At 39.7% G+C, this 20,886-nt stretch overlaps 1 protein-coding gene and 1 long non-coding RNA gene across 11 annotated transcripts in view; one reads left to right on the top strand and one right to left on the bottom strand.

Annotated features, from left to right (window-relative positions):
* LOC118669064 overlaps positions 1 to 15,583 on the top strand; it is a 38,245-nt gene extending 22,662 nt beyond the window's left edge. The window contains exon 7 of one of the 2 annotated variants that reach the window (XR_004971861.1): positions 15,014 to 15,583. This is a non-coding gene — a long non-coding RNA (uncharacterized LOC118669064). Of the gene's footprint in view, positions 1 to 4,609; positions 4,898 to 15,013 lie in introns of those variants that run through there. The other variant, XR_004971860.1, reaches the window with a different exon arrangement.
* The window catches only part of EML4 (EMAP like 4), a 160,749-nt gene that overhangs the window by 9,216 nt on the left and 130,647 nt on the right, over positions 1 to 20,886 (bottom strand). For all 9 annotated transcript variants that reach the window (XR_004971858.1, XM_036334748.1, XM_036334747.1 and 6 more), the window contains 5 exons: positions 19,408 to 19,533; positions 19,193 to 19,324; positions 18,448 to 18,515; positions 12,811 to 12,899; positions 10,641 to 10,738 (listed from right to left, as the gene is read on the bottom strand). Coding sequence is in view for 8 of the 9 variants with exons in the window: in XM_036334748.1 (XP_036190641.1) it covers positions 10,641 to 10,738; positions 12,811 to 12,899; positions 18,448 to 18,515; positions 19,193 to 19,324; positions 19,408 to 19,533 (513 nt within the window). In the remaining variant the exon portion in view is untranslated. The remainder of the gene's footprint in view (positions 1 to 10,640; positions 10,739 to 12,810; positions 12,900 to 18,447; positions 18,516 to 19,192; positions 19,325 to 19,407; positions 19,534 to 20,886) is intronic.

Below are 20,886 nucleotides of genomic sequence, written 5' to 3' on the forward strand. Positions count from 1 at the left end.
GAGAACAGTTCATTCTTTCTCTACTGATTTCAGGTATCTTTTTAATTACCTAGCAAATTTCCGCATAGCAGAGATCTGTTTCTGGATTCTTTCTGTTCCATTAGTCTATTTGCCTACTCTCAGCCAACTGTGATAGTTTCGTGGTATGTGGAAAGTTTCAGATGACTTTCAGAACCATTTTATCAAGCTCATAAATATCATGCTGAAAACCTAAGAGTGCATCAAATTTAGAGGATAATTTGCAGAGAAAGATATTTTTATCAAGTGTTTTCATCTAGAAACATGTCTCTATTTTTATAGTTCCGTTTTGTCTTTTAGCCATGTTTTACTTAGCTTCCTGTGCTTTTCTTGCTACATTTATCTATAAAGCATCTAAGGCAGTGGTTCTCAACCTTCTGGCCCTTTAAATACAGTTCCTCATGTTGTGACCCAACCATAAAATTATTTTCGTTGCTACTTCATAACTAATGTTGCTACTGTTATGAATTGTAATGTAAATACCTGATATGAAGGATGGTCTTAGGCGACCCCTGTGAAAGGGTCGTTCGACCGCCAAAGGGGTCGTGACCCACAAGTTGAGAACCGCTGATCTAAGGTTTCTGTTGCTCTTTCGAATAGGGTTTTCCTCCACTGTAGTTTTGATGTGCTTTTGTTGGTTTGAGAGAAAGCGGATCTTTAGAGAGTAGACACTAGTTGTTTATTTAATCCAGTCTGCCCCTTCCTTACATGCCCAGCTAAGGCACTATTTCCTAAACTCTTTTGCAGCCAGAGGTGGCAGAAGTCATTCAGTGGGGCTCCCAGAAAAATTTTCAGGGAACTGACTTAGTAGGAGGAGGGCCTTTTCCTCCTGCAACTGGGATGTGATGACTGGAGTCCCAGCAGCATCTTACTGAGGATGATGGAGTAGAAAGAAAGAAGGATCCTGAGTCCCTGACAACTTTATAATTCCTGTTATTAGTAATACTGAATCCTACTGCCTTACTGAAATACTGCATCAGTGTTATGGATTATTTTCTTGAAGATTTCTAGGTAGACAGTTAAAATGTCTTCTTTGCTTATATGTATTTTCAATTACCACAGTCCTGGCATTAAGAACACTTATTTTTACCAGCACTACTTGCTTACCTAACAGACTTTATAATGCTTTTGATTTTTAGTACATCACTGCAACTTCGATACACTGTATCTGCTAGGTTCAGATCTTTGAGCAGCCGTGTTAAAAAATACACAGGAATTTGAGGCAAACAGAAAGCCAATGTTGCACTGAGGTGCACAATAAAATAATCTTAATTCTACTGCACACAGAATAGGACCTTTAGGTAAGTCAGAACAACTAAACTATTTCAAGGTAAATACACAATTGTCCATAACTAGAAAATAATTTTGAACTTTCACAGATTTATGTTAAATTCTTGTTAAAAACACCCCTAGGTACAACCCAGGGCTCATCTAGTTACCGAGAATAATGCTACTTGAGATTTACTTTCTATGTACAGGGCATTAAGTTTAAGTTCCTTACATACACTATCAGCTCTAAATCTCATAGCAACCTTGATTAAAGTATAGGAGGCAGATAGGTGAAGTAACTTCTGAAGTCACACAAAGAAATGGAGGCTGGCTGGCGTGGCTCAGTGGTTGAGCGTCAACCTATGAACCTGGAGGTCATGGTTTGATTCCTGGTCAGGGCATATGCCCAGGCTGCAGGCTCGATCCCCAGTAGGGAGCACGCAGGAGGCAGCTGATCAATAATTCTCATCTTTTTTGTTGTTGTTAATCCTCGCCCGAGGATATTTTTCCATTGATTTTTAGGGAAAGTGGGGGAGAGAGGGAAAGACAGAAACATCGATGTGAGAGAAACACATCGATTGGTTGCCTCCTGCACAAGCCCTGACCAGGGCACAGGCTGGGGAGGAGCCTGCAACCGAGGTACATGCCCTTGACCGGAATTGAACGCGCCCACACTCTGTCCACTGAGCCAAACCGGCTGGGGCCTCTCTCATCATTGATGTTTCTATCTCTCTCTCCCTTCTTCTCTGAAATCAATAAAAATATATTAAAAAACAAAACAGAATTGGAGCCAGAGTTCAAACCCAGATCAGATGATTCTGGACCAAATTAAACCCAGCACTGAAATCATGCTGATATCTCACTCATTTCTTTAACACTGACAACGAGCAAAAAGCAATGTAAAAGTAGCATTTAAAAAAAGAAATTTATAAGTAATTAAGGACCTTTTCAGTACATTTTCAAAACAGTACAGGAAAGGCTGAGGTCAAGAAACACTGTATGGAAAGGAATAGAACTAAAACCTCCCAAAACTCAAAGCGCAAAAGACTCAGGGATCTTTGAGAACATTAACCAGCAGTCTTTAAGTTCTTGTTAGCGCTAACACCCTTTTGTCATATTAAATCGTACTTGAGAAGTCCAGTATGTAAAGCAAATAAAATCAGATCCATTTGAGCCCCACCCCCCAGCCCCAACCCCAAATCCTAGGGCTTTGCAGGAGACAAAGTAAAAAGAGCTTCTGAATCCAAAGCCTTAAAAGGATTTCTATAGCAGCAGTTACACAATCAAACTGCTTACACAGTGAATTTAGGATACAATCACGGATTCATGAATCCTGTAATTTAGTCAAACCACTTTTTAAAATATTTACTAAACACTATGAAGATGGAAGTTCTCATGGGAAGTGAAATTAAAAAGGTCCTTCTAAACTACATGATGTAATGAGAGGAACAAAATGCCGCAGAGGAGGCCACGGAGGTTTGGAGTGTGTGCTGGAGGGAGGTTTGAAGATAGTGTGCTCCCAGGGACACCTCGGAAGTGACAGGGCAGAGGCAGCCACCAGGCCAGAAATGAAAGGCTGGCATGGAGGAAGAGTACACGGGATGGCTCCTCTCTTCCCTTCAACTCCTCAGCCGGCCCACAGAGGCCAGGTTCATGAAGAGCAAATTATTTCTTGGAAGATCACTGGGCCAGGCCCAGTCACGTACTAGTACAGTAAACAAACCTGATGTGTGTGCTTGTGAGAAGGCATCATTTGCCAGTAACAGCAAGTACGAGAGCAGCTTCAGCAGAAAATCTGTTCATTCACTCTTAACATAAACCTTTGAGGCAGCACATGGGAGCACTAATCTGTAAAGGCAAATACTGAGCCATGCTCTGTCTAAAAGAGGAATGTCCTTGTTTCTACTGCTCCTGCTTTTTGATTTGCTCCTAACAAGACAAAGATTGTCTTAGAACTAAATGCAAGGGTTTAGAAATGGGAGAGAGAAAAGGCAAGTGGCATGATATGTGAAAAAGATTCAACCAAAGGTGTGTTCAGCTAGACTCTCCTCGCTGAGGTTTTCCAGAGTCCCAAGGATTGAACAGAGACACATCGAAGTTGTAACTCAGTCTGCGTCACTTTTAGAAACTACTTAGTTTACGCAGGAACTTACACCACACGGTAACTGTCCTAATTCAGATTGCCTTGCTCAGAAGGATTAGGACACGAAACCAAGGACTGTGATAACTGAGCTCCTGCTACAGCTGCCTCACTTTTCCTATTCACCAAATGAGGATGGCGACAACATAATGCTTTCTGCCCTTTATATGCTTAACAACTTATGATTCTAAATGAGTCATACAACGTTTCTAAAGAACACGTAGAAGAGGGAATACACAACAAATCTCTAGATTTCGAGTTTATGGTAAGTTTTTCTAAATACTGAAATTTTAAGTGGGTAAGGATAAACTTCAGGAAGATTATGAAAGATATCTGGGGTCAGTAGAAAATGGAAATACATTTCAATGAATGAAGAGCAAGTTTTGTGTGTTTATGGAAACTACAACTGGGTTTCTCCCCTAAATCTCTCATAGTTAAACTTTAGGATCAACATAAATCAAATCAGAAAAAAAAGCAAAGAAGTAAGAGTCATAAAGCTCCAAAGCCGGCAAGTGTGAAGTACAATCTGACTGCATGTATCAGTCTATCCAAAGACAGTATTATTCAATAAGGGTGTGGGGACGGTGGTCTGCAACGAAAGAGGAGCCACAGAGGCAAATGTGAGCAGTACCCACCTAATGTCCAGAGCAGAGGGACCGCAACCAAGACCAGCCCCGTGGCAGCTCTCACCCTACTGTGAGCTCACTCACCTTCTGATTATACTCGGATTTCATATGCACTCTTTTGCTTGCAGGGGTGGGAACCTTTTTTCTGCCAAGGGTCATTTGGATATTTATAACATCATTTGCGGGCCATTCAAAATTATCAACTTAAACATTAGCCTGCTATATTTGGTCAACATTTAATTAACTCACCCCTAATGCCTTGGCAGGGGCAGACCAAATAATTTGGCTTAAAGGGAAGTGCTGTCTAGAGGATCCTCACATCCTGTCCCCTTGGCAATTATATATCTTACTTTAAATGAATAAACTAGCATTCTGATTATGACCTGGAGTCCTGAGGCTTGCTTATAGAAAGAAAATTTGATTGATCAGAGGAAACTAGGATTCAGTTCCTTGCCAGTTACAGTTCCTGTTATAAACTGATGTTTTAGACACCAGCTTTGGAGAACTTGGATGATGTAAGTCCGTCTTTCTAAAATGATCTTTTCTCGTTTCTCAGCTTGAGACTGCAAGCAAGGTCTTGGCCTGTAATGACCTCCTCAAGCACACCGACTGACCAACTGCCCTCCTCTACCAACTGCTTCTTCATGTGCTTGGGTGCTGGTCATCTTCCCAACTGACATTCCCATAGAACGTGATGCTGTGAAGAGGGACAAGCTCCAACTGCCTGGTTATAATTTATCAGAGGGACATATTCTGAAATTCTAAATATGTTTCTGTGGCTATGGTGGTCACTGAACTGCTGACTCCTAACAGAAAAATATTGGAAATAAAACAGAGAACAGCATTTGTACTTGGAACTCTGAGAGTAGTTCCAGTAGCCACATTTTAGCAAAGACCTAATCTTGGCAACAATCCCATAAAGTAGGAACTATTATAATCTCCAATTTTAAGATAATGGTATTAAGACTCATAGAAGTTAATTAGCTTTCCTAAAGTCATAAATTAATAAGTGGCAGAGCCAGCATTAGCCCAGTTCTGTCTGTCTTATAGCAGACAACAGATAAGAGAAGTGAACATGAAACTGTAAGACCAGCTGGTGGAAACAGTAAGAAGTGACAGCTGGGAGCAAAGACAAAACAGATAATTAGAAAAGCGGAGTAACTGACCCTTCCATTACAGCCTCAAACAGTGCTATAGACTTTAGCAGTTCCTAGGGATATCTCAAAATAATCCTTTGAAATGCTCGAAAGATAAAAGCTGCCCAATCAGAAAAGGCCAAGTCTCATGCAACTGATAAGCTTGCCATTTTTTAACACTTCCAAGGTCATTCTCATCCAATGTCACGCATTGCTGCTCCCTTTCTGAATCAGTTGTGCTGTAAGAGCACAGTCCAATATACATATTGATAAATCCAGGCATTATCATACATGAGAAAGTTTACTCTACTACGATGAGAATAGGATTCAGGTCCCATATCTACCACTATGTCAGCGTGTGACCAACAGCAAGTCATTTATCTCCTCTGAAACTCGGTATCTTCATCCATAAAATTAATGCTGAGTACGTGCTACCTGTAAAATTTTATACCACAATATTAAATTATACTTGATACAGTCTATTAAAGACATGGACTTTATAAAAAGGCTGAGGTAAAAATTAATTAAGGTAAACTTTGGTAATCTGAAAATTTCTTTCAGTGGAACATTTTATTTAATCATGTTGCCTAATGAAGTGTTATTATATTACCCTATATCACAAATATTAAAGTAATAAGTTGAGCCTGGCTGGCTTGGCTCAGTGGTTGGCCTATGAACCAGGAGGTCACAGTTGGATTCCCAGTCAGAGCATATGCCCTGTTTGCAGGCTTGATCCCCAGTGTGGGGCATGCAGGAGGCAGCCAATCAATGATTCTCTTATGTTTCTATGTCTCTCTCCCTCTCTGAAATCAATTTAAAAAAAAAATCCTATCTAATAAAAGAGTAATATGCAAATTAACTGTCACTCTGACACAAAGCCAGTGGCGCCCATAGCCACAAGATGGCAGCGCCAGTCCTCTCAGCCCTGCTGGAGTCCTCCAGTCCCAAGGGTGGCTGCTGAGAGCAGGGCCCGCTTGGCCGTTGCCTGTGGCGATCCAGGAGCGGCCAAGCAGGCCCCGCAGACAGCAGAGAACCACAGGGAGCGGGCCTAAGCCATCAGTAGGACATCCCCTGAGGGCTCCTGGATTGGAGAGGGTGCAGGTCAGGCTGAGGGACCCCCCTCCCGCCCCCGTGCACGCATTTCGTGCACCGATCCCCTAGTATATAAATAAAAATAGACTAAAAGATAGATTTAAATAAATTAATAAATGATTCATAATTGCTGTCAAGGCAAACAAAAATATTTTGGATGAAGTCTAAAACTTTGAGGTTGCTTATAGACCAGATTATAGGTTGATTTTTAGCACATGATACAAAATATACAAAAATATAAATGTTTCTTCTTCAAAAAGTAAATGGCCTAGGTTTTGCTTATTAAGAAAAGAAAAATGAATTCTTTTATTACCCTGAAACTATTTTGTGATAAAGGCTGCTAAAGTATCTGTGCCAATAATCGCTAATTCAAGTGATTTGCTAATCCTAAATTAATCTCCTGACATCATACATATCAAGCTACCTCATTTTCTATAAAAATAATAGTTAACATATAGCAACATATATGTGCCAAGCACTATTCTAAGTATTTTATATGGATTAACAAGTTTTAACCAGTGAAGCAGAAACTATTATCCTCATCTTATAGGTGAGAAGACTGAATACTAGCTGCCTTTCTCGTCGTGTCCTCAGCTCAAATGTCCTTTTTTAAGACAAGGAACAAATCTTTCATATATTCCCAGTGCCTAGAACATTTATCTCATTAGCAGAGTACCTGCCATAAGGTAAGTACTCAGTATATTTAAAGAATTGAATCTAATCTTCATTGTAAAGTGATAAACTTGTCAATCTGAAATGGCAACAAATTAAAGAAAATGTTAATTTTCTTAATGCAGACAAATATTTATATAAATTATTTTAGCGGCAGAGAGGTGATACAGGATGCCAAGGTGGGCAGGAACATGGGACATTTGGGTTAAAAGTGAGTGACTGTTTCATTTCTGACTCATTCCATTTTCAAAATGTGTTATTCTAAGGGTTTCTGATAAAAAGTTTTAAGAAACCACCTTAAAATTAGTCCGAGACAAACAAGTATTAAACTCCCATCAAAAGGAGAAAGCTGGGGCACAGTGAAAACAGTCCGGAGAGGGAAGTTCATAGCACTACAGGCCTACCTCAAAAAAACAAGAAAAATTATTAATAAACTATTTTAACCCTACAACTTAAATAATTAGAAAGAGAACAAGAAAAGCACAAAGTAAAAGGAAGGAAACAATAAGGATCAGAGCAGAAATAAATGAGATAGTGGCTAAAAAAAAAATCCATGAAACCAAGAGCTGGTTCTTTGAAAAGATAAACAAGATAGATGAACTGTTAGCCAGACTCATCAAGAAACAGAGAGAACCCAAATAAAAAAAATCAAAAATGAAAGTGGTGAAGTAACAACTGACACCACAGAAATGCAAAGGGTTGTAAAAGAAAATATTATGAACAACTATATGTCAACAAGCTAGACAATGTAGATGAAATGGACAAATTCCTAAAAACACCCCACAAAAATTTCCCAAAACTGAATCAGGGAAGAATCAGAAAACATGTAGTAGTAATAATAATAATAATAATAATAATAAAACAACTCCGAGCAAACAAAAGCCCTGGTCTGGATGGCTTCATAGGGGAGTTTTACCAAACCTTCAAAGAACAACTAACCCCTATCCTCCTCAAACTATTCCAAAAAATTCAAGAGGAAGGAACACTTCCAAACACTTTTTATGAGGCCAGCATTATCCTAATTCTAAAACCAAATAAAGGCACTACAAGCCAATATTCCCAATGAACATAGAAGCTAAAATCCTCAACAAAATATTAGCAAATCAGATCCAGCAATATATTAAAAAGATCATACACCATGACCAAGTGGAATTTATTCCAGGGATGCAAGGCTGGTTCAATATTCACAGATCAATAAACGGACACATCACAAACTGAAAGACAAAAATCATGATATCAATAGATGCAAAAAAAGCATTCGACAAAACACAACACCCATTTTTGATAAAAACTCTCAGCAAAGTGGGAATAGAGGGAGCATATCTCAACATAATAAAGGCCATATATGACAAACCTACAGCCAACATCATACGTAATGGGCAAAAACTAAAACCATTTCCCCTAAGAACAGGAACAAGATAGGGATGTCCGCTTTCACCACTGTTATTCAACACAGTACTAGAAGTCCTATCCACAGAGATCAGACAAAAGGAGAAATAATAGGTATCCAAATTGGAAAGGAGGAAGTAAAACTCTCAGTATTCACAAATGACATGATATTGTACACAGAAAACCCTAAAGATTCCAACAAAAACTACAAGATTTAATAAAAGAATTCGGCAATGTAGCAGGATACAAAACTAACACCCAGATATCGATGGCATTTTTATACACCAATAATGAATTGTCAGAAAGAGAAACGAAACAATCTCATTTACCATTGTAACAAAAAAATTAAGATACTTAGTGAATAAAGTTAACCAAGGAGTTTTACCTCCTTGTACTTGGAAAACTATAGGACATTGAAAAAAAGAGATAGAGGAAGACATAAACAAGTGGGAGAATATACTATGTTCATGGATTGGTAGAATTACATCATTAAAATGCCCATACAACCCAAAGCAATCTACAGATTCAATGCAATCCCTATTAAAATACCAAAGGCATATTTCATAGATCTAGAACATATACTCCAAATATAGAACCAGAAAAGACCCTGAATAATTGCACCAATCCTGAGAAAGAATAAAGTTGGAGGAATTACAATACCAGATATCAAGTTATACTACAAAGCCACTGTAATCCAAACAGCCTGGTAATGGCACAAGAACAGACATATAATTCAATGGAACAGAACAGAGACCGCAGAAATCAACCCAAGCCATTACACTCAAATTAATATTTGACAAAGGAGGCAAGAGTATACAATGGACTCAAGACAATCTCTTCAATAAATGGTGTTGGGATAATTGGACAGATACTTGCAAAAAAATGAAACTAGACCACTAACTTACACCATACACAAGAATAAACTCAAAATGGATAAAAGACTTAGTAAGTAGTCATGAAACCATAAAAATCCTAGAAGAAACCACAGGTAGCAAACTCTTAGACATCTCTCATAGCAGTATGTTTACAGATACATCTCACAGGGCAAAGCAAACTAACAAGAAAATAAACAAATGGGACTATATCAAAATAAAAAGCTTCTGTACAGCAAAAGAAACCAACAAAATAAAAAGGAAGCCCACTGTATGGGAGAACATATTTGACAATGATACATCTGATAAAGGGGTAATATCCAAAATATATAAGGAACTTAACAAAGGAAGACAAAACAATCTAATTAAAAAATGGGCAAAGGACCTAAATAGACACTTCTCCAAAGCAGACATACAGATGTCCAAGAATCATACGAAAAAATACTCAAAGTCACTGACATCACAGATGTGCAAATTAAAATGACAATGAGGTATCACCTCACACCTGTCAGAATGGCTACCATCAATAAATCAACAAATAACAAGTGTTGACAAGGATGTGAAGAAAAGGGAACCCTAGTACACTGCTGGTGGGAATGCAGACTGGTGCAGCCATTATAGAAAACAGTATGGACTTTCCTAAAAAAATTAAATACGGAACTGTCATATGACCCAGTGACCCCACTTCTAGGAATATATTCTAAGAGATCTGAAACACCAATCAGAAAGAATGTAAGCACCCCTATATTCATAGCGCAATTTATAATGCCTAAGATCTGGAAAGAGACCAAGTGTCCATTAGTAGACGAGTGGATAAAAAAGTTGTGGTACATTTACACCATGGAATACTATGCAGCAGTAAAAAAGGATCTCTTACTCTTTGAGACAGCAAGGAGGGGCCTGGAGAGCATTATGCTAAGTGAAATAAGCCAGTCAGAGAAAGACAAATATCACATGATCTCACTCATATGTAGAATCGTATGAACAAAATAAACTGATGAACAAAATAGATCCAGAGACATAGGAGCATGGAACAAACTGTGGAGTCTCTGAGGAAAGGTGGTGGTGGATGGGAAGAGATCAACCAAAGAACTCGTACGCATATATGCATAACCCATGGACACAGACAAAAGGGTGGTGAAGGCCTTGGGCGGGGGATGAGGACAGGCTAGAGGGGTCAATGGGGGGAAAAGAGGGACACGTAATAGTTTCATCAATAAAGATTTAATTTTAAACAAAGGAGAAAGCTTTCTATAGTACACAGGGAACTGCAATATTCTGCTGTCAGGTAAATTCAGTTTTCAAAGATGGAGATTAAAGTTTAAAGGGCAGAAAACAACAGGTACATCAGTGTAAACATTTAATTCTTTTTAACAAAAGTAAAAATTTCCAACAGTCTCACAATTTATCTTACTTCTCTACTTACAGTGCACTTTCCATGTCTGCTATATTTCCTTCCATTTTCTGAGACTATATAGAGGTAAATAAAGTTGTCATGAGATCCTACAGCCAGGCGGGTGCCATCTAGAATGAAGCAAGAAAGAGTGTTGACTAGAGAAATAGCTACACTGATATAACTACAATCTGGCCCCGTGGAGGTTAACCAGCTTTTACGGGTCTAAATCACAGTATTCATATGGCAAGCTGAGCATATAATTGCTCACTTCAGCTGAGCACATAGGACCTCTCCAAATATAGGGTTGGTTCTCCTGGGAAGGAGCTATGTTCTCTTCTCTATGGTCTCTTCTATTGTACTTACTATGTAGCACAGCGGTTCTCAACCTGTGGGCCACGACCCCTTCACAGGGGTCGAACGACCCTTTCACAGGGGTCACCTAAGACCATGGGAAAACACATATATAATTACATATTGTTTTTGTGATGAATCACTATGCTTTAATTATGTTCAATTTGTAACAATGAAATTGGGGGTCACCACAACATGAGGAACTGTATTAAAGGGTCGCAGCATTAGGAAGGTTGAGAACCACTGATGTAACAGATGGTCAATAAAGTCCAACTGGTTCATGTATATTAACTGCTACATTTGCAGTAGTTACTTGTTACTACAATATTGAAAAAAGCCAATCCAAAACTTTTTCTGCTTCTACTCTTGTCAGGCTTATAGATAGAAGCAAATACTTTTCCTTCCTTTCTCAAGAGAATAGTATTCAGTGCTTCCTATAAAACAACTTAGAAAACTAAGAAGCAATCAAAAGATCATCTGAACCCCACACTAATCCAACAACTATGGGAATATATTTTTGAATATATGTGAATGTCACTCTAACTCCAGGAAAGAAAGTTATGAATCAAAATCATAATAATAAGAGGAAAAGGAAATTGGAATACTATGGAAACTTAACATTTTAAATAAAGTATAAAGATTAATTCAAACAAGGCTAAACAAACTTATCAAATTCTTGGGTTGCTGAGTATCCTATATAATAAAAGCCTAACATGCTAAATGTCCAGTCAACCGGTTGGCCGTTCAAAACCAATCAATGCGTAATATGCTAATGATATGCTAAGGATGCTCAATTGCTCGCTATGACATGCACTAACCACCAGGGGGCAAACAGTCAACCAGTCACTATGACATGCACTGACCACCAGGGATAGATGCTCTGACCCGTAGGTTAGCTTGTTGCTGGGGTCCAGCCGGTTGGGACTGAGTGAGACAGGCCAGACATGCCCTGGAGCCCTCCTGCGGTCCCTCCCCAGCTGGCCAACCTCTCATGTTTCCCCCCCGCCCTGATAGTGCACTGGTAGGGCCTCTCAGCCTGGCCTACACCCTCTCACAATCCGGGAACCCTTAGGGGATGTAGGACAGCCAGTTTCGGCCCGATCCCACAGGGGGAGCACCGCTCAGCCAGAAGCTGGGTTCACAGCTGGCGAGCGCAGTGGCAGTGGCAGGAGCCTTTCCCACCTCTGCAGAAGCGCTAAGGACAGGAGGAGCGGGCCTAAGCCAGCAGTTGGACATCCCCTGAGGGCTCCCAGACTGTGAGAGGGCACAGGCCAGGCTGAGGCACACTCCCCCCCGCCCCCGAGTGCATGAATTTCGTGCACCAGGCCTCTAGTTTCATATAATTAATAAAACAATCATTACTATGTAATCCAGAATAATGCCACTAGATTTTAAAGAACTTGAAGGGCCTATAAAATTTGTATATTTTTAATATTCTATAATTGCTTTTATATTCTCTTATATACAAAGAAAAGGTTGCTAAATAGATGTAACATTCAACCTAGTACCTATTCAAAATTCTAAGCACATTGTATGTTTAGTGCCAAAACAGAAAGTGTGTATGTGTCGGGGTGGGGGTGGGATGGGGTAATTGCACTATTTTCTGCTTTCAACTGTGAATGCAGTCTAACAATTCATTATAAATTTGTTTCCTTGATTTAGAATGTTGTATAACTTTAGCAGATTTTTTGCAGTTTCTCGCAGCAGAGTTTAATTGGAAACTCTGGGGAAAACATATTCAATACTTTACAACTCTAGACAGAGAATATAGTAATCAGCTTCATTGAAAGTGAAAAAAGCAGATATAGAGAAATGCTGTGAATGCCAGGGTGGGGGTAAATCTACTCACCTACTGAGTAGCGCATCACAGAGAGCTGTTCATTCCCATCTGTATGGATAGAAACTAGATCTCTGGTTTCTGCATCCAGAACAAACCACCTATTAAGAAGTAAAAATAAAAAACCTTCAGATATTAGCATTTATAGAAAAAATGGTTGCTGATCATTTCTCCCTTTTTAAAAATTAAGAAATTTTAATATTACTCTTAAGTATGACATGTTTCCCTCTTCCAATGAAGGATGAGTTCATTTTGCAAAATGTTGCTAGATACAATATAAATATACTTATATGGGCCTAGGCATGTTCATTTCTATTTAGGTATTCACTGAATGCCCACAGCATTTCTTTGCTAATTAGTCTAAATAGAATAAGATGACAGGATCAGTGTTTCTGAAGATTATACTAGAAGTGGGGAAAAGGAAATGAGCCAATTAAAACAAAACAATCAAGTGTCAATCTTAGTGATGCTGACTATGAACGTCTAGTAGAGGAACTCTCATAAGGAAAATGAATGGTAGCAGGAGGATAGGATGTAGGATATGGGTTGAGCTGAACCCTTAGGGAAAGAAGTACAGCAGTTCAGGCAGGAGGAGTGAAAGCTGCACAGCTATGGAGGTGGGAGGGAGCATGCACAGTGTGAAGGTGGGAGGGAAAGGCAGCCAGCCATTCATTTGGTGTGATTTCAAAGGAACCAGCAGGGGGCACTCTGCCTCTCCAATACCTTAACATATGCACAGAGAAACTAAATTTGATAGTTTTTCATTCACATTTATAGGAAAAGTAAAAATGTAAAAGCCTCTTGAGAAGTAAAACAATGACTTAAATCCAACTACATCATAAATGACTTATCTAAAAGCACTAAAGGAAGAAATGGTGTTTCAGAAGAGTATGGCAAGATATGAGCTATAAGAAAAGGCTGGGAACTAAGGATAGACAACCAAAGGCTGGATAAGTGAGAGAAGGCAGGTTATAGACCAGTGATGGCGAACCTTTTGAGCTCGGCATGTCAGCATTTTGAAAAACCTAACTTAACTCTGGTGCCGTGTCACATATAGAAATTTTTTGATATTTGCAACCATAATAAAACAAAGACATATTTTTGATATTTATTTTATATATTTAAATGCCATTTAACAAAGAAAAATCAACCAAAAAAATGAGTTCGCGTGTCACCTCTGACACGTGTGTCATAGGTTCGCCATCACTGTTATAGACAGTATGTAGAGCTGGTTGGAGTTCAAAATTGAGCATTGCCTAGCTCAGATCAGGCATTAAAAATATTTGTAAAATGAATAATGAACTAATATAAAATGTCTTGAACATGATAAAACCTATATTTTAGCAAGAATTACTTAGTAGTAGTGCAGTGTGCAGGAAGAAATGGTTAGGGTGGAGAAAATGGGACAATACTAGAAAAATAAAATTACTATCTAAATCTCATGTAATAGGATGGGACAAAAGCAGCAAGTTTTGTTTTAAATTATTCAGATGGGAAAATTCTATCACTAAAATAAGCCAGTAACAGAAATCAGAATGACAGTTCCTTTCAATTTTGAAACTAATTATATAACTAATATCTGGAAAGAGATCATTTATCTTTCAGATTAAAATAAATACTATTTATGAGAGGATAGTGCTTTAAAGAATTTAAAAAACCCAAGTTTAGTGATGCTGTTTCATATGCCTTAATGAATTCAAGGTAGGAGATGAAAGACGAAAAGATCCCAACTATTCTACATAATATACTAGTATATGATAAAGCCTAATATGCTAAGTGTCCGACTGTTCATTCAACTGTTTGACCAGTTGCTACAACACACACTGACCACCAAGGGCAGATGCTCCGACTGGTAGGTTACCTTGCTGCTGGGGTCCGCCAAGATTGGGATTGGGCGAGATGGGCTGGACACGCCCTGGAGCCCTCCTGTGGTCCCTCCCTGGCTCCAACCATGCACTGGTGGGGTCCCTTGGCCTGGCCTGCACCCTCTTGCAATCCGGTACCCCTTGGGAGATGTCAGAGAGCTGGTTTCAGCCCGATCCCCGCAGGCCAGGCTGAGGGACCCCACTGGTGTACGAACCCGTGCACCAGGCCTCTAGTTTACCTATAAAATTGCTCTCTAAACATGTTCATGAATGAATTTTAGTAACTTGTGAGCCATAGGTTGAAACTTCCAGGTAGCTAACTTAATTCACAAATTCTGTCTTCTATCCAGGTAACAGAAATAGCTTCTATTTGTGAATACTGGAGTTTAAAAGTAGGAAACTGGCATTTGAAGCCTATGCTACAAGTTTACTGGTCATTTCAATTTCAAAGGTATGTAAGAAACACACTTTATTGCAATTGGACAGTTCCCATAGATTAAAGGTTTCTTCTGAGAATGTATTTCATTAATCAACTTTTATGGCTTCCACTGTGATGCTCCTCTAAGCCAAGAAGTGCCAAAGCTGATGCCAAGTGAATTGCCCTCTCACAGTAAGGGAACAAAATATTCCAACTCAGATTAAACAGACATACCTAAAGAACAATGAGATACAGCTCCACTCTGCAGGTGTCAGGTTTCCAGTTTTTAACGAATTTATGTAAACTTTACCATAACTTCTTAGGCATTCAAAAATTATCCATTTTTATTTTGGAGAAGCCCCAACTGATACTGTTTCCAAATTAGTTTAATTTTACTAGGAACACTGCAAACAATTTTATCGTTTTGGAAACCCCTCAAAAAGTTATATTTAAAAAACCACCCCAGAGCCCTGGCCAGTGTTGCTCAATGGTTACAGTGTCGCCCGCACACTGAAGGTTTGATTCCTGGTCAAGAGCATGTACCTGGGTTGCAGGTTCATTCCTTGGCTCCAGTCTGGATGTGTTCGGGAGGCAACCAATCAATATGTCTCTCTTACATCAATGTTTCTCTCCCCCCTCCTTCCTTCCCTTCCACACTCTCTGGAAATCAATAGAAAAATATCCTCGGGTGAGGATTAAAAAAACAAAACAAAAAACACCAGAATGTCTTATTGGTATAACATGTAGGAAACAAAAACTCTGAGTCATTTACTAGAGATGGTAGTTATTTAAAAAAAAACAAAAGAGACCTCTGCCTCCTTTTTCTATTTCTTCAGTCACATATAAGAGACTAATTCTACTTTTGTTAAGCAATTTTTAGTAATAATTCAACAACTTTGTTATTGAAAATAAACAACTTCCATATGGACCCCAAGAAATAATTTTAAAGCTCCCACTCTTTTCACGGCATGAATTATGTTCTATCTTCAGAAAGATTTTTTGGACTCAGGATCTCTGTCCCTAATAAAGGTATGGAGAACATAACACATTCTCTACCAATGGGAATTTTATAGAAATAAATATTTAAGTTTTCACTGTGTTGAATTTATTCTTATTCTAGTCTAGAGTATATAAATTGTAACCAAGCTTCCTTCCGCTTTAAGGTAATCTGGAATCATTATGGGGCTCTATATTGCCCCTAAGATAAATGATGGTACTACATTTTGGTATTTGACTCACATGTCAGATCAGTTTAAATATATAACCAAAGATTTCTCATCTCGAATACATTTAGAAAGATCCATTAGGTCCTTGTTTGTGATCTAATGCAAGAATAGGAATGTGGCTTTTATAATCAGAAAAATGTATAAAGTCAAAAACAGGAAAAGAGTAGCCCATTTCAACTTTCTTATTTTACAAATAAGAACAATGAAATCCTATGATGCCAAAACCCTCAACCAGTCATCAACCAAGTAGTTAGTGGCAGAACCAGGATAGAGCTCTGGCCTGTGCTTTTCACTGTCTCACAACAGGGAAGGGTCTGATCTCTCTCTGCCTGTGATGCGCTAACATTTAGGGATTCAGAGAAGAAAAGAGTCGGGAAAGGACGCAAAACAGGAGTTTATAATCAGACTGGGGAGAGTGAGTTAATAAAGTAAAATGAAATATACAAGGATTATGAAATTTCAGGCAGGGAGGATGTAGGTGACCTGGGATTTCATCTCATCAAATGTGGCACGGATAGGTGGGACATAAACAGGTAGAGAGGAGTAGATAGAAAAGTTTTGGTCCAATGGATAGAGTGTGCCTGCAGACCTAAGGGTCCTGGGTTCAATTCTGGTCAAGGGCATGTACTTCAGTTGCAGGATCCTCCCCGGCCCAGTCCCTGGGCTTGTGCAGGAGGCAACCAATCGATGTGCTTCTCTCACATCACTGTTTCTGTCTTTCCCTCTGTCTTCCACTCTCTCTAAAATTCAATGGAAAAATATCCTTGGGTGAGGATTAAAAAAAAGAGAGAGAAGCACAAAGGGGTTGGACAGGACAACAACTTGACCATTCTATTCTTCGGGGGGGTGGGCGGTAGGGGGGGAGGTGGAGTGAGTAGAGGGGGGCAGGAAGAGATTAACCAAAGAGCTTGTAGACACAGACAATCCTGTGGTGAAGGCCTGGGATGTATGTGTGTGGAGGAGGAGACCTCTGTAATACTTTCAACAATAAATGTAAACTTAAAAACAAGCATTAGTGGGCTTTACAGGCCAAGCTAACAAGTTTAGGTATCAAAAAGCCTTTAGAAACGTTCTTGACCTGAATTTGCTCCATCTATTTCCTCCTGCCTGATATGACTCCTCACTCTTCACTGCCTCTTCAAGATCCAAGGACTCCTCCAAGGCAGGACCAATCTCACCTCCTCTGTGAAGTGTTCTCTGACAACTCAGGCTCACAGTAATTTCTCTGTTGAACTCCAAGCACTGCTGCCTGTTTATTCAAGTAATGCTAAACCTAATAAAAGCTCTTTATTTTCTTATGGACATACATAATCTACTTGGGGAAAGGGACCATGTCTCATATTCCTCTGTGCCACTCCATGCACCGAGATCAGTGCCTTACAGTTGTAGGAGTTCAATAAGCATTGGAAGAGTGACTCAGAACTGGTGGTGTAACAAGGCAGAACTCAGGGAGATTCATGCTGATAGAGTTCAAAGACACTGTCACCTGGGAAATGAGCGCAGGAATACCCAAGGACCATGTTAAGTAACACCAAATTGCAGAGGGAAAAAGCTGTTCTTTTCTAATTAGAAATCTTCTCTTTTAATTATGTCAAAGAAGAAAGTCTCAGCTAGCGCTAATATCACTTGAACATCTCCCTTTTGAGGAGCATTTATGCCTAGAACCTCTATCGTCAACAGTATCTGGCTGAATTTTGATAACAGTACTTTAGCTATATTGCTGGCTTGCCAAGGTACATTCACCATCAAAATTGGAAGGTTCAGCTGGATTGCTTAAGCATCTCCAGGTCTAGTGTTCTGTTGCTGTGATTCTGCATCAAAACTAAATTAAATTCTTTACCCAGCCATCTGCCAGGCTCACTGTCCCTGACATGTACTGTAATGCGGGCTGCACAGGGCAGGGATTTTTGTTTTGTTTTGCACTCTGATGTTAAATCCCCACAACAGTGTCTAACCAAGAGCAGGTGCTCAGTAAATAATTACTAATGATTGAAAGAGTATATGTAACAGATAAGAGCAACATGCATATTAGTGTGCCACCTAAAAATAAATCTTTAGATCATATTGACAACATTCCTAACAATGGTTAAACATTCCACCACTTCAAATCACTCAGCTCACATTCCCTTAAAGACCCTACCTGCCTGAGTGCGTTCCTATGGCCACCACTGTGCCACTTGGATGAAAATCTGCACAGTGTCCTGGTTCCTAGAAGAAAGACAGAAAGCTGTTGGGGAGTACATGAGAAAGACTCACTAGATCTATAGGAACAGTAGCAAAAACTATTTGAAAATAACTTGTTTCATACAAACATCGAATTCCAATCAACATCCTTTTAGCTATGTGGATATGAGAGGAAAAAAGAATTTCAGAGCAGGAAGGGGTACGCTGGCAGAGTGGTGAGGAGAAAGGACAACCAGCTTGTGGCTAGGCAGTGGAATAATAATAGAATAACAACAAACATTTGTATAGTTCTTTAGAGTCTGCAAAGAAAATGTATACACCTTTTGGGCTAGACAAGATGGGTATCTCAGTGGGGTTGGGAGAAAATACAGTAAGAGACCAATTCAAAAAGAAGACAGTCTGTTAGTGAGCAGCACTTGCTGAATCCAACTGCACCACCACCAGAGACCCAGACATGTCTGAACAGTGCTCCATGTACATGGTGAAATCTTTTTACTATGGAAACTGATGGAAAAATTGAGCTTTTGCCCTGCTAATTTGCTTCTTCAGAGTGGGTTCATGGAATATTTTTGACTAAACACTCTTCCCTTTACTAAACACTTCGTTTTAACCAATGCTGAGTTCTTTCACTTTTGCTGCTTCCAAATGCTAGTCTGGGGCATTTGTGTGGGGAGATTATAATCCAATTTTGTTTTACTCACATCTACGAGTCTGGTCCATTCCAGCCTGTGTTCCATTGAGTTCCACATGCACACCTGTCTGTCCTGAGCACACGTCAAGAGCAAATCTTTGAAGGGATGTGTGGCAAGACCCCAAAGTTCATCTGTATGACCCTGAAATAAAATACACCTATTATTATGTTAAAAGAAACAAAATATCATAAAAACATTCAGTTAATGGTTAAAATTACAGTTACCTGGACTTCTATTTGGAAGCCATCATTAAATGTTCCCCGTAAAATAAAATTTCGTGATGTGCCTACTAAAAATTGATCTGCCTTTCCTTCTGCAACAGCTCTGATTGTTCCATACTGATCAGGAACCTAAAAAAAAACACAACCCACACTGTAATGTCACCATGCACATACTAACATGCATTAATTACAACCCAAAAACAGCACTAATAGCTAAAAACAATTATGGGGTAATGAGTGACAAAATTCCAAATTTGAAAGTAATATGGTAATCTTATGCTAATGATAATTTATTTATTCAATTCATTTTATTACACAGAAGTTATAATGTATTATTATTATTGACATTCTTTGTTTCAGTACATTTTAAATATATATTTTACATGATTTTAAGAGTTAAGGCTTAGGAGGAGAGGAAGGTCTGGTTTTGTTACTTAATAGTTATGCTATTTTGGTCAAGTCATTTGGCCTAAGACAAGTTTCTTTATATATAATATGGGAATAATAATAATAATAATAATACAGACGCTACTTACCCTGTAAACTAAAAAGCAGTATATTATAAAGTGTTATAACTCTTTAATAGGACTCCTTGGTAGATCAATCTCATTTAATCCATTACATGGGAAACTCTCAGTGAATGTTATCTAGATACTAAAAGCCTAAGTGACTGTTACAGCAGAAGGACCAGAACAACCAGTCGCTGGATGCGCACTGACTACCAGGGGGCAGACACTCAAGGCAGGAGTGCCACTCTGCCAGAAGCCAGGCTCACATCTGGCGAACACAGCAGTGGTGGCGGAAGCCTCTCCCACCTCCACACAGTGCTAAGGAAGGAGCAGTGAGCAGGAAGGCTTAGTAAGGGGCGAGGGGTCCCGGACTGCAAGAGGGCACAGGTTGGGCTGAGGGACCCCGCCCCGCCCCGTGCACGAATTTCGTGCACTGGACCTCTAGTATCTATACTAATAAAAGGGTATTATGCTAATTAGACTGGGAGACCTTCCGGACGTCCTTCTGGACAAAGGCATGGTGGTGGGGCTGAGGCAGAGGCGGTTAGGGGCAATCAGGCCAGGAAGGGAGGGCAGTTTAGGGTGATCAGGCCGGCAGGGGGGCAGTTGGGGGCAATCAGGCCAGCAGGGGGGGCAGTTGGGGGCGAGCAGGCCAGTGGGGGGGGGTAGTGGGGGGCGAGCAGGCCAGCAGGGTGGGGGCAGTTGGGGGCGAGCAGGCTGGCAGGCAGAGTGGTTAGGGGCAATCAGGCAGGCACGTGAGCTGGTTAGGAGTCAACGGTCCTGGATTGTGAGAGGGATCCCAGATTGGAGAGGGTACAGGCCAGGCTGAGGGACAAGCCTCCCCCCCACCCGCACGAATTTTGTGCACCGGGCTACTAGTTAATATAATAAGTAGTGTTATAACTCATTAATAGGACTCCTTGGTAGATCAATCTCATTTAAACCAAAGAATGACTCCTTCTTTATGAAGTAT

This window comes from Myotis myotis, unplaced genomic scaffold, assembly GCF_014108235.1.
Source record: "Myotis myotis isolate mMyoMyo1 unplaced genomic scaffold, mMyoMyo1.p scaffold_m19_p_14, whole genome shotgun sequence".
NCBI classification, from domain to species: Eukaryota; Metazoa; Chordata; class Mammalia; order Chiroptera; family Vespertilionidae; genus Myotis; species Myotis myotis.